A 13,749-nucleotide genomic window follows, 5' to 3' on the forward strand; every position below is an offset into this window, starting at 1 on the left:
TCATCTCCGAGCTACTTCCTCATGGCCCGAGGGTCAGCTAAGTCATGGTTAGGTGCCACTGGGTGACAATGCTCATTCACGGAGCTCCCAGTGGCATTACAGCATGGCCAAGGCAATAATATTCCCAGCTGTCCTCATGGAAACGGAACCATCTTCCTCTCACCAACTACAGAGCAGACCTGACCTCCCATCTTGACTTGGTTATAATGTAATCTCCACAAGCAAATTGGAGGAACAACACCTCCTATTTCGCTTGGGCAGCTTACAACCCAGCGGCATGAACGTTGATTTCTCTCATTTCGATTAACTCCATCTCTTCCCCCCAAAAAAACCCAGCCTCTCTTAACCCTCCCCCACCTTAGTCTTCCTATTAAAGATAGATACAAAGCTGGAGTAGTTTAGCAGGTCAGGCAGCATCTCTGGAGTAAAGGAATAGGTGACGTTTCGGGTCGAGACCGCTCTTGAGAGTCAGGGGAAACAGGCCCTTCAACCCAGCTTGCCCATGCTGACCAACATGCCCCATCTACACAAGTCCCATCTGCCCGCATTTGGCCCTGTATCCCTCTAAGTCGGTGAGAGTCTGTATATGGATTATGAGATAAGAATTGGCATCATGTTCGGCACAGACATTGTGGGCCGATGGGCCTGTTCCTGAGCTGTACTGTTCTATATTCAGTTTAGTTTAGTTTAGAGATACAGCGAGGAAACAGGCACATCGGCCTATGCTGACCATCTATCACCCATTCGCTAGACCTGTCCTACAGGCTCGGGACAATTTGCAAAGGCCAATTAACCTACAAACTTGCACTCTTTGGGATGTGGGAGTAAACCGGAGCACCTAGAAAAAATCCACCCATTCACACGGAGAACGTACAAACTTTACACAGACAGCACCCGAGCTCATGATCAAACCTGGGTCTCTGTTGCCATGAGGCAGCAGCTCTACCGCTGCACCACTCTACCACCCTTAACCTATTCAAAAGTACTTTGTTTTACCTTTTAATACTTCTCCATGTTTTTATGTGCCTTTAGGTGTACATACATTCCGCACCCTCCACCTCGGTTCCCCTCCACATTCCTTCCTCTGACTTCACAATTCGCAACCCTTCAATCCTTTTGTTTCACACCTTCGGGGTTTGTTCATCTCTGGCCTTTGTCCAACTATCTGCCCATCGGAACCCCCCTTGCCTGTGTTTGCCTATTACCTGCCACGCTTTGCCCTACCCCTCCACCCTTCCAGCTTTCTCCTCCAACCCCCCAGTCTAAAGAATGGCACCAGCCCGAAACATCACCAATCCATGTTCTCCAGAGATGCTGCTTGACCCGCTGAGTTAAGTGTGTGCAATCACTTTGTATCCTTTTTCATTATTTTATTTGGATGTTTTCTTCCAATTCTTTGCTTCATTGTTAGTAATTTTTTTTTAAACTTCTGTCTGAATGCCAGGAGCCAGGGTTGCCCCACCCCCAGCTTTGCTGGTCATTAAAGACACTCCAGGGTGTTTTGGGGTGGCTCCAATTCCTCATCCACATGGCGATACTCTTCATCTCTTTGTCCTCAGCTTCTCACTGGTGCCATTTGAAAGCAGATAGAATGAGGCGTGCTTTTGAGACGGCAAAGATGAGAAAGGTCTTCCACCTGGTGGTGATGAAAAGTAGTTACTCGCAAGTAACAACACGATGTACAGTAAACAATTAAGAATAAAACATTATAATTTAAACATGTGAAGAATGAAATAAAATACCAGAGTGAAAGGAGGCTACAGACTTTTGGCTGTTGAATAGAGCTATTGCTCGTGGAAAAAAAGCTGTTTTTATGTCTGGCTTTGACAGTCCGGAGTTGCCTTCCAGAGGGAAGTGCTTCAAAGAGTTTGTGGCCAGGGTGAGAGGGGTCAGAGTTCATCTTACCCGCTCGCTTCCTGGCCCTTGCAGTGTATAGCTCGTCGATGGGGCCAACGACCTTCTCAGCTGATCGAACGATCCGTTGCAGCCTCCAGATGTCATGAGCCAAACCAGACCATGATGGAGAAGCCCAGAACTGAAGACAATGCTCTAAATGGACCCTCACTGATGTCTTATATAATTGCAACATGACCTTCCAATTTCTATACTCTGCCTGATGAAGGCCAATGTGCCAATAAACCTTTTAGGTTTCTTCTGGTGAATATATTCCCAGTTTTGGCCCTACAAGGTTCTCAGGTACCTACACACTATCCACCGCTTCTCAGGACTGTTCTCCGTCCGTGCCTTGCGATCTACACTCTCTACAGCACCGGCTGGGCCTCGCTTTGTCCCTCCCATTGCTCTGGGCCTCACTCACTCTCCCAGACCTGCAGTAGAACTCACCTTTACTTTACCCTCCGCCTCATCAACCATCTTCACCACCTCCTCAAAAAGCTCAATCAAATTTGTCAGACAGGACCTCCCCTGTACAGAGCCAAAGATGAATAAAACTGGTACAAGATAGTCTTCAAGTCTGCATGCGTGCCTGGAAACAAGTGCAACGTGCGATCTTATTGCCAATGGCTCAGACAAATAGCACAACAGTACAGCTGGTAGATCTGTTGCCTCACAGTTCCAATGTCTTGGTTTGAATTCTGACCTCGGCTGCTGTCTGTGCGGAGTTTGCACTTTCTCTCTCTGACCACGTCAGATTAAAGTTACTTCAAATGTCTCCACTGAGGTAGTTGGGAGGTCAGGACTGGGAGGTCAGGACTGTACTCCAACTGATTGGAGGATGGTTCGGTTGCCGATAACAGCTGAGTCGAAACTGTCCCTGAATCTGGAGGTATCCGTTTTCAAACTTCTGCACCTCTTGCCCGATGGGAGCGGGTAGAAGAGGGGATGACTACTGCAGGTGTAAGGCGGAACAAAATGTTGGGCATGTGAAAGTAAAATGGCGTCAGGGAGGAAGAAATATAAATGAATGGTTAATGGTTGGCATAAGCTGATGGGCTGAAGGGCCTGTTTCCTGTGCATGACTCACTCTGAGGGGACTGAACTGCATGGTGGGAGTTACTTGAATCTTCTGACGTCTTTATTTCTCGGCATAGGGAGCATCTCGCCTTGAACCCACCGGAGGTGAAGAATGCACGCTTGCAATATGCAGGCTGGGGCATCCAAGGTCAACAACTGGTGAGTCTGAACGTTCCATTCAAGCTTTTGCTCCTCCGTACTAATGCTGAGGGGAAATGTCATTAAGGTGTGAGAGATTAGGACTAAGGTTAACTGGCCGGAATGTGTAGTCGGAAGAAGGGCCTCAACCGGTGGCACGGTGGCGCAGCGGTACAGTTGCTGCCTTACAGCGAATGCAGCGCCGGAGACTCAGGTTCGATCCTGACTACGGGCGCTGTCTGTACGTAGTTTGTACGTTCTCCCTGTGACCTGCGTGGGTTTTTTCCGAGATCTTCGGTTTCCTCCCACTCTCCAAAGACGTACAGGTATGTAGGTTAATTGGCTGGGCAAGTGTAAAAATTGTCGCTAGTGTGTGTAGGATAGTGTTAATGTGCGGGGATCGCTGGGCGGCGCGGACCCGGTGGGCCGAAGGGCCTGTTTCCGCGCTGTATCTCTAAATCTAAATCTAAAAACCCGAAACGTCACCCATTCCTTCTCTCCAGAGATGCTGCCTGTCCTGCTGAGTTACTCCACCATTTTGTGTCAACTGGGTGAAATTATTTCCTTCGAGAAAAAAAAGACACAAAGTATTGGAGTAACTCAATAGGTCAGGCAGCATCCCTGGAGAACATGGAGAGGTGATGTTTTGGGTTGGGACTCTTCGAGTGTTTAGTTCAGTTTAGCTTAGAGATGCAACATTTGTGTACTGATGCAGACACTAATCTTGTACCTCTCCTGGGATGCAGCACTGCACTCCCTACATAACAAGGGCCAGTTACTGCAGCTAGATCAAACCCACAAACAGGTACGGATTTGGGATGTAGAAGGGAACCGTTGTAGCTGGAGGAAACCCACGTGGTCAATAGGCAATAGACAATAGACAATAGGTGCAGGAAGAGCATTCGGCCCTTCGAGCCAGCACCGCCATTCAATGTGATCATGGCTGATCATTCTCAATCAGTACCCCGTTCCTGCACTCTCCCCATACCCCCTGACTCCGCTATCCTTAAGACTCTATCCAGCTCTCTCTTGAATGCATTCAGAGAATTGGCCTCCACTGCCTTCTGAGGTAGAGAATTCCACAAATTCACAACTCTCTGACTGAAAACGTTTTTCCTCATCTCAGTTCTAAATGGCCTATCCCTTATTATTAAACTGTGGCCCCTTATTCTGGACTCCCACAACATTGGGAACATGTTTCCTGCCTCTAACGTGTCCAACCCCTTAATAATCTTATACATTTCGATAAGATCTCCTCTCATCCTTCTAAATTCCAGTGTATACAAGCCTAGTCGCTCCAGTCTTTCAACATATGACAGTCCCGCCATTCCGGGAATTAACCTAGTAAACCTACGCTGCAAGCCCTCAATAGCAAGAATATCCTTCCTCAAATTTGGAGACCAAAACTGCACACAGTACTCCAGGTGAGGTCTCACTAGGGCCCTGTACAACTGCAGAAGGACCTCTTTGCTCCTATACTCAACTCCTCTTGTTATGAAGGCCAACATTCCATTGGCTTTCTTCACTGCCTGCTGTACCTGCATGCTTCCTTTCAGTGACTGATGCACTAGGACACCCAGATCTCGTTGTACGTCCCTTTTCCTGACTTGACATCATTCAGATAATACTCTGCCTTCCTATTCTTACCACCAAAGTGGATAACCTCACACTTATCCACATTAAACTGCATCTGCTATGCATCCGCCCACTCACACAACCTGTCCAAGTCACCCTGCAACCTCATAGCATCTTCCTCACAGCTCACACTACCACCCAGCTTTGTATCATCTGCAAATTTGCTAATGGTACTTTTAATCCCTTCATCCAGGTCATTAATATATATTGTAAATAGCTGCGGTCCCAGCACCGAGCCTTGCGGTACCCCACTAGTCACTGCCTGCCATTCTGAAAGGGACCCATTTATCCCCACTCTTTGCTTTCTGTCTGTCAACCAATGACACAATGACAACGTGCGAGCTCTATACGGAGAACACCCGAGGATTGAACGCACATCTTAGATTAGTTTAGTTTAGTTTAGAGATATTGCACGGAACCAGGCCCTTCGGTCAACCTAGTCCGCACCGACCAGCAATCCCCGCATCATTAACACTATCCTACACACACTAGGGACAATTTACATTTACCAAGCCAATTCACCTACAAACCTTTACGTCTTTGGAGTGTGGGAGAAACCGAAGATCTCGGAGAAAAAACGCGCGATCACGAGGAAAACGTACGAACTCCGACGGACAGCACCCGTAGTCGGGATCTAACCCGGGTCTATGGCGCTGCAAGCACTGTAAGGCAGCAACTCTACCGCTGCACCATTGTGCCGTCGCTGTACTGTAAACTAGCAGCTCTACCAGCTATGGCACGGTGCTTCCTTTACTGTCTACTCTAGCTGCTTCAGCCCCGGCCAACATACAACCAACATCCTGGACGCTTTAAATGATGGGTTTCCACTTTGCACGTGCAAGCCAAAATGCACTGCAAACTTAAAGCAAGGGAGCTGAGATTGAAGAATCTTTACGCCAGTCTTTTAGCTTCCTGGTAATAAAACATGCCCTGTAGTGATTTTGGGAGATGTTTGAGTAAACATGCCTGTGGAATCTGTCAACAAAAAGCCAGCACGAGTCGTTGAACCATAATTGTTCAATGAATAATGGGAAACAGTCACATTTATACTGTAGTCACAATCTTAACTCTTCCCCAGGGATTATTAGAACATAAATCAATGTTTATTCTGCTATGAACTGCCCGAAACTCATGCAAGTTACACGATTACAACTCGCTAAGGAATCTTCAGCTATTGCTGTAGAGTCATGGAGTCACAGCTAGATCATGTGTAATAGAGTCATAGAGTCACAGGGCTAAACCAATGAGCTCTGCCATCAAAATAACAAGGGTTTCAGGCACATCGTAAACCAGGACCATTTGAATGCTCCCCACTGAATCTGAAGAAGTTCATAAGTTCAAGAAGCAGAATTAGGCCATTCAGCCCATCAGAAATTCTCCGCCATTCTATCTTTCCCTCTCAACCCCATTCTCCAGCCTTCTTCCCATAACCTCCAACACCCTTCCTAATCAAGGAGGATTAGTTAATTAAGTTCATTAGTTACTGAATCAAGGATCCCAACCCCAAACGTCACCAATCCATGCTCTCCAGAGATGCTGCCTGACCCGTTGAGTTTCTCCAGCATTCTGTCTCAGTTTTTGTAAACCAACATCTGCCATTCATTGTTTCTTAAAGTCATGCTCCATCTTGACCTGGAAGTGCAACAATGGGCCTTCATTGTCACTGGATCTAAATCCTGGAGTTGTTTCTCCAACACCACTCAGACAACTCCTTATCCAGAGGCACCTCAGAGCTTTTGCAAAGTGACGCATCAACACCACCATTTTGAAGGCAGCACTGTACTGAATTTGCAAGGCCAGGTGGTCATAAGGTCATAAGGTCAAAACAGATAGGCGATGTTTCGAGTTGAGACCCTTCTTTCAGTCATAAGGTTTCAAGGTCAGTTTATTGTCACATGTACCAACTAAGGTACAGTGAAATTCAAATTCATAAGTTTATAAATGTTAGGAGGAAAATTAAGTCTAGTCCGCCATTCAATCATGGCTGATCTATCTCTCCCTCCTAATCCCATTCTCCTGCCTTCTCCCCATAACCTCTGACACCTGTACAAATCAAAAATCTATGAATCTGCATTAAAAATATCCACTGACTTGGCCTCTACAGTCATCTGTGGCAATGAATTCCATAGATTCACCACCTTTTGACTAAAGAAAATTTGTCTTATCTCCTTCCTAAAAGAACGTCCAAAGAATGTGGTGGCATCATCGCAATTGGTTCCTTCCATTAAGACTTCAGACATTAGAGTTACAATGTGGAAACAGGCCCTTCAGCCCACCGAGTCCACTCCGACCCTGTACACTAGCTCTGTCCTACACACACTAGGGACAATGTACAATTTTTATCAACGCCAATTAACCTACAAACCTGTACTTTGTGGAAATGTGGGAGGAAACAGGGACTCCCGGAGAAAACCCACGCGGTCACAGGGAGAACGTACAAACGCCTTACAGACAGCACCCGTAGCCAGGCACGAACCCGGGTCTCTGACGCTACAAGGCAGCAACTCTACCACTGTGCCATTGTGCCGCACCTTCTTCCCTGTGGCATCTGCTTCTCTCTCTGGCGTTGGTCATGAAGCTCCTCCATTGGGCATCTCCATGCCACTGTCACCCACAATGTCAGGCAACAATTATATACAGACGACCTTGTTGAATGGAACATAATCACTACCTATGTCAGCTGGAAGTACCTGTAAAGCACTTTTACTGCACCATGTTGATTTGCAAATAGGATAACTGGCATCTCATGTTTTACGTGTCTGTGGTTGATGCGTTTTTTACACAGCGCACTTGTTCATTTAATACCAAAACTGACTTTTCAATTTCGTGTTTTTCGAATACTGCACTCAAATTTACTGCTGACAACATAGTTGTATTTATGCCACCCTATATAACCATCAAATTCCATCAGCTTTCATTTGTAACCCCACCCCCCCCCACCCCCCCCCCCCCCCCCCCCCGCCCACTCCAAATGATCTTCACCATCCCTCTTTACTCTGAGTATCCCGTGCAGTGGCCTTGTGTTAGGGCCTTTTGCGTTCAATCTTCAGACAAACCTACAAGGGCTATGCTTTATAAACAATAGACAATAGGTGCAGAAGGAGGCCATTCGGCCCTTCGAGCCAGCACTGCCATTCAATGTGATCATGGCTGATCATTCTCAATCAGTACCCCGTTCCTGCCTTCTCCCCATACCCCCTGACTCCGCTATCCTTAAGAGCTCTATCTAGGCAGGAATCCACCAAAAGGGCTATTTAATGGCAGCATGCGTGGAAGTCCCATTCTTCCACAAAACCGGCCTACTGCACTATATTAGCCTCTCCGCTCAAAGTCAGGCTATTAATTACTTTTGTTGGATTCAGCAGAGAGTTGTGGACACAGCCCAGACCATCTCGCAACCTCCCTTCCATTGGCTCTGTCTACACTTCACGCTGCCTCGGCAAGGCCACCAGCATAATCAAGGATGATTATCTCACCCCGGTCACTCCCTCTTCTCCCCTCTCCCATCAGGCAAGAGGCACAGAAGTGTGAAAATACACACCTCCAAATTCAGAAACAGTTTCTTCCCAGCTGTTATCAGACAATTGACCCCATCTATCACCAACTAGAGAGCAGTCCTCATTGGAGGACCTACCATCTACCTCATTGGAGACCTTCAGACTATCTTTAATCAAACTTTTCTGGACTTTATCTTACACTTAACTTTATTCTTAATTTCATAAGTTGTAAGAGCAGAGTTAGGCCATTCAGCCCATCGTCTACTCTGCCATTCAATCGTGGCCGATCTATCTTTCCCTCTCAACCCCATTCTCCTGCATTCTCCCCATAACCCTTGACATCCTTACTAATCAAGAACCTATCAATCTCCACCTTAAAAGTATCAATTGACTTGGCCTCTACAGCCGTCTGTGGCAATGAATTCCACAGATAATCATAATCATACTTTTATTAGCCAAGTATGTTTTGCAGATTCACCACACTCTGACTAAAATTCCTCCTCATCTCCTTTCAAAAGTACATCCTTTTATTGTGAGGCCCTAGACTCTCCCACTAGTGGAAACATCCTTTATCCTGCATCTATACATTGTGGTCGGCTGGGTTGTAATCATGTATAGTCTTTTCACTGACTGGATAGCGCGCAACAAAAAAACTAAACAGTAACTTCTCAGATATTGATCCATCCACATTTTGTGTGATGTTTGTAGGAGAGCCTCTGTAAGGAAGGCAAGCCTTTGTGTTGATCAGTTTGATAGGCTTACTCTGCCAGAATCCCAACCAAAGTCTTTACAGCACAATTGCATCAACTGAAAAGGTAGGTCTCAATCATTTAAAAAATGATTTATTTTTAGATTTAGTTAGTACTCTTGAAAAATGTTCTCACCAACTCCGGCTGCTCCGGTTTTCGGTATATGCACACACATAAATATGTGTATGACCACGATGGTGACCATCCATCATCCAGTCTTGCACTGAACATCATATACACACACACACACACACACACACACATATAAATAAATAGAAGTTTTTATATTTATATATTTATTTATTTATATATCCTTCTTCAGACTAACACACACACACACACATATAGGTGAGGTTTTGGGTCAGGATCCTTCTTCATATATATATATATATATATATATATATATATATATATATATATATATATATATATATATATATTAACACACACACGCACGTCACCTATCTAACATATATATTGCAACGGATCACTGCAAGCAGTTTAGGGAGCAATTATATTAAACACAGAATGGCCCTCTGATATACAATACAATACAAACTTTATTGTCATTGTGCAGTGTACAAGTACAGAGACAACGAAATGCAGTTAGCATCTTAACCAGAGTGCATGTGATGGAATAGTAAAACATATAATAGACAATAGACAATAGACAATAGGTGCAGGAGTAGGCCATTCAGCCCTTCGAGCCAGCACCGCCATTCATTGCGATCATGGCTGATCACTCTCAATCAGTACCCCGTTCCTGCCTTCTCCCCATACCCCCTCACTCCGCTATCCTTAAGAGCTCTATCCAGCTCTCTCTTGAAAGCATCCAACGAACTGGCCTCCACTGCCTTCTGAGGCAGAGAATTCCACACCTTCACCACTCTCTGATTGAAAAAGTTCTTCCTCATCTCCGTTCTAAATGGCCTACCCCTTATTCTTAAACTGTGGCCCCTTGTTCTGGACTCCCCCAACATTGGGAACATGTTTCCTGCCTCTAATGTGTCCAATCCCCTAATTATCTTATATGTTTCAATAAGATCCCCCCTCATCCTTCACATATATGCACAGTAGCGGTAGTGGAAGTTCCGGTGAGCGAGATCAGTCACTGATGGGAGGAGTGCCCGAGGGGGGTGGCAGCAATCACCGAAGCACAGAGTTAAGTAAGGTAACGACCGCAGGAAAGAAGCTGTTCCTGAACCTGCAGGTCCGGGAACGGAGAGACCTGTAGCGCCTCCCAGATGGGAGGAGGGTAAACAATCTGTGGTTGGGGTGAGAGCTGTCCTTGACGATGCAGCGCGCCCTTCGCAGACATCGCCTACTCTGGATAGACTCAATGGAGGGGAGTGAGGAACCGCTGATGCGATGCGATGCGGTGATATATTGTTTGATGTCCCAAGTTCATATAAACCATAACACATGTTTTTTTGCTCTGAGGTTTGCTCACATGGCTCTGGCAATACCTGTTACAAAGTGTTGAATATTTATCCATTTTGATTATTAACATCTCAAGAGTAGTTTCATACAGTTAACAATGGGTATGGTCCAACACTAAAAATGGTGTCCTAGTCTTCTGCAGACAGAGTTCTGTTCTGGAACCTCTTCGATCAATGTGGCATGTGACTGCACAGATAACATCTGCAAGGTGTTGCAAAAAAATGAAGTGTCAATGCAAGTGTGAATGTGAATCCCTGGAGGGTGTCCAACCACTGAAGTACATTGCCTTGGGTGAGAAGATTAATGATGGGAGCTACTAGCAGGTGCTGTGTTGAATTATGAGTTGCTCCGTGCTGAAACGTTCACTGAAGCTCAGACAGATGCATCAGTTAAAACCTGTTTAATCCTTTTTTGAGCACTGGGGTTTGTAACGTACGCACCACAGTTTCTACCGCATGTGTCTGTTATTTTACAAGGAAAAAAACAGAAGCCCTCAAGGAAAATAAATTATGATGATGATGATACTTTATTGTCACCTGTACCTGGCTAGGTGCAGTGAGATTCTTTGTTTTTGCATACACAGCACGCAGAAGAGTCGCCACAAAGGTGCCGGCAAAGTTACACCCACATGCCAGGTCCCCCTTTGGTCTAGGTGACCCCCCCCCCCCCCCACGGTCCCCTTTGTTCTAGGTGACCCCCCCCCACGGTCCCCTTTGGTCTAGGTGACCCCCCCCCCCACCACCACGGTCCCCCTTTGTTCTAGGTGACCCCCCCCCCCCCCACGGTCCCCTTTGTTCTAGGTGACCCCCTCCCCCCACGGTCCCCTTTGTTCTAGGTGACCCCCCCCCCTACGGTCCCCTTTGGTCTAGGTGACCCCCCCCCCCACCACCACGGTCCCCCTTTGTTCTAGGTGACCCCCCCCCCACGGTCCCCTTTGTTCTAGGTGACCCCCCCCCACGGTCCCCTTTGTTCTCTGCGACGCAGCCCGTCCACCTTGGCCGACCTCGACCCTGAGGCTCCCACCTCCGTCCGGCTTCGTTCAAAACCATGCCCCGACCGTGTCCTCGAGGGCCCGATACGGCCCGACCCCGACCACCGGGACTTCGACCACTCGGTCGGCGCTGGCTTCTCCGTCGGCCGCGGCGCCCTGTGCAGCAAGTCCACGGAAACAGATGGATGACGTGCATTGTCAGAAAACATCGACATATGGGAAGTCTTTAGGCCTGAAAAGCAAACACAAAAAGGACCTGATCACAGGGGGTTAGCAAAGACGTTTAGCAGGTGAGATCAAAATCAAGAGGTCATAATTATGAAATAGTTGCCATTAAATCTAATCAAGTTTTCTGAAGAAGTTCCTCAAAATGGCACAGCTGGTAAAGTTGTTGCCTCACAGCGCCAATGACCTGGTATATATATATATATATATATATATATATATATATATATATATATATATATATATATATATATATATATATATATAAATAAATATATAACTTCTCAGGCCCCCCTCGGTCATGGCTAGAGCAGCATCGATGTGTGGTCGGATGCAAGCCTGGGCGATGTCATATGAAGGACAGGCTGTTGCCCATGCAGCATGTCCCCCCTCTCCACATCGCTGATCGATCCAAAGGACAGCAGGGCCGTTACGGTTTGGCACCAGCGCCTTCGCAGGAGCTGCCAGAACGAGGTTGTAGACAACGACGAAATGCCTTCGGGACTCCAACTCCGGATTTTTCTTGAGGTTTACTCCTGGAGCCTTTTCCATGACTGGATATGGCCACCAGGCAATGGAGGTTTTAGATCAGAGTTCTCCCTCTCCTAGATGGACTGCCTTCCCAGGCTGACGAGCACATAAACACACCTGGACAGCATCTATTAAACTCATGTCCACGTTTGGACCAAGGCTATGACGAGATCTGAAGCCCAGTATTCCTGACAAAAGCCAAACAGGACATTGATGAGCAGGTTATTGGTGAATGAGTCATGTTCACAAGTTCTAGGTGCAGAATTTGGCCGTCCGGCCCATCAAGTCTCATGAAAATCGTGAAGATGAACGCAAAGATGATTCAAGGCCAGAGTACTGAATAAAGCCAAAGATAGACACAAAATGCTGGAGTAACTCAGCGGGACAGGCAGCATCTCTGGAGAGAAGGAATGGGTGACGTTTCGGGTCCAGACCCTTCTGACTGACGTCGAGGGGCGAGAGATATAAATAGACAAGGAAGTGTGAAGCTGTGAAAACAGAGCAAAGAGAATGGAGATCAAGGAAAATGTAGAATTGTTCGCTGGGGGCAGGTAACAACAAAGCAAACTAGAGATAAAATGACGTCACACAATAAAATGTAGCTGTTCTCACACATTCGTACTTCCTTATCTATCTATCTCCCTTCCCCCCTGACGTCAGTCTGAAGAAGGGTCTCAACCCGAAACGTCACCCATTCCTTCTCTCCAGAGAAGTTGCCTGCCCCGCTGAGTTACTCCAGCATTTTGTGTCTATCTTTGGTTTAAACCAGCATCTGCAGTTCCTTCATACTGAATAAAGCCAGCAGGTTTACAGGAGCCATGGAAAAGCAATTTGTGAAAACCAACCGTGTGGTTGAATGATGCGGGACGGCATGATAGAGATTGTAAAGAATTTTTTTTCTCTCTCAGACGATTAAATGAATTGGATAGTGCCCACGATAGAATAGATTATTCACAGTCTGCAACAGGATCAGACATAATGGAGTCATTCCATTCCATTATTTCTCCGATGCTCTTAATGCTATCAATATCTGTTAAGCTGCTTACTTAGTTATTTTGCATCAGCCAGTTCTATGATGCTATAAATTGATTTCTCCTTTATTCTATTTAAGTGAACCAAATCGGTCTTAGGTAAAATGCAAACTCCCCATCAATTCTCACTTCCTCTCTTTCCACTCACCCCTCTATCTACCCCAGTCTTATCCCTTGCCAGGTTTTCAATGACTCTTCTGATCTTTCTCTCTTTAACCTTGAGCAATCTGTCCTCAACAGAGCCCTTACTTTCATCCGTCCACGCAGCACGGTGGCGCAGCGGCAGAGTCGCTGCCTCACAGCGCCGGAGACCCGGGTTCGATCCTGACCACGGGTGCTGTCTGTACGGAGTTTGTATTTTATCACCGTGACCTCGTGGGTTTCTTCCGGGTGCTCCAGTTTCCTCCCACATTCCTAAGACGTATAGGTTTGTAGGTTAATAAGCTTCTGTAAATTGTCCATATTATGTAGGATAGAACTAATGTATGGGTGAGTGCTGGTCAGCACGGACACAGTGTGCCAAAGGGTCTGTTTCTATG

General features: G+C 46.4%; 1 protein-coding gene across 5 annotated transcripts in view; it reads left to right on the plus strand.

Moving 5' to 3' along the window:
• The window catches only part of dpp6a (dipeptidyl-peptidase 6a), a 918,316-nt gene that overhangs the window by 796,746 nt on the left and 107,821 nt on the right, over nt 1–13,749 (plus strand). For all 5 annotated transcript variants that reach the window (XM_078424689.1, XM_078424708.1, XM_078424702.1 and 2 more), the window contains exon 7: nt 3,051–3,132. In XM_078424689.1, the coding sequence (XP_078280815.1) occupies nt 3,051–3,132 (82 nt within the window). The remainder of the gene's footprint in view (nt 1–3,050; nt 3,133–13,749) is intronic.

The sequence above is a fragment of the Rhinoraja longicauda genome, chromosome 2, assembly GCF_053455715.1.
Source record: "Rhinoraja longicauda isolate Sanriku21f chromosome 2, sRhiLon1.1, whole genome shotgun sequence".
Taxonomy (NCBI): Eukaryota; Metazoa; Chordata; class Chondrichthyes; order Rajiformes; family Arhynchobatidae; genus Rhinoraja; species Rhinoraja longicauda.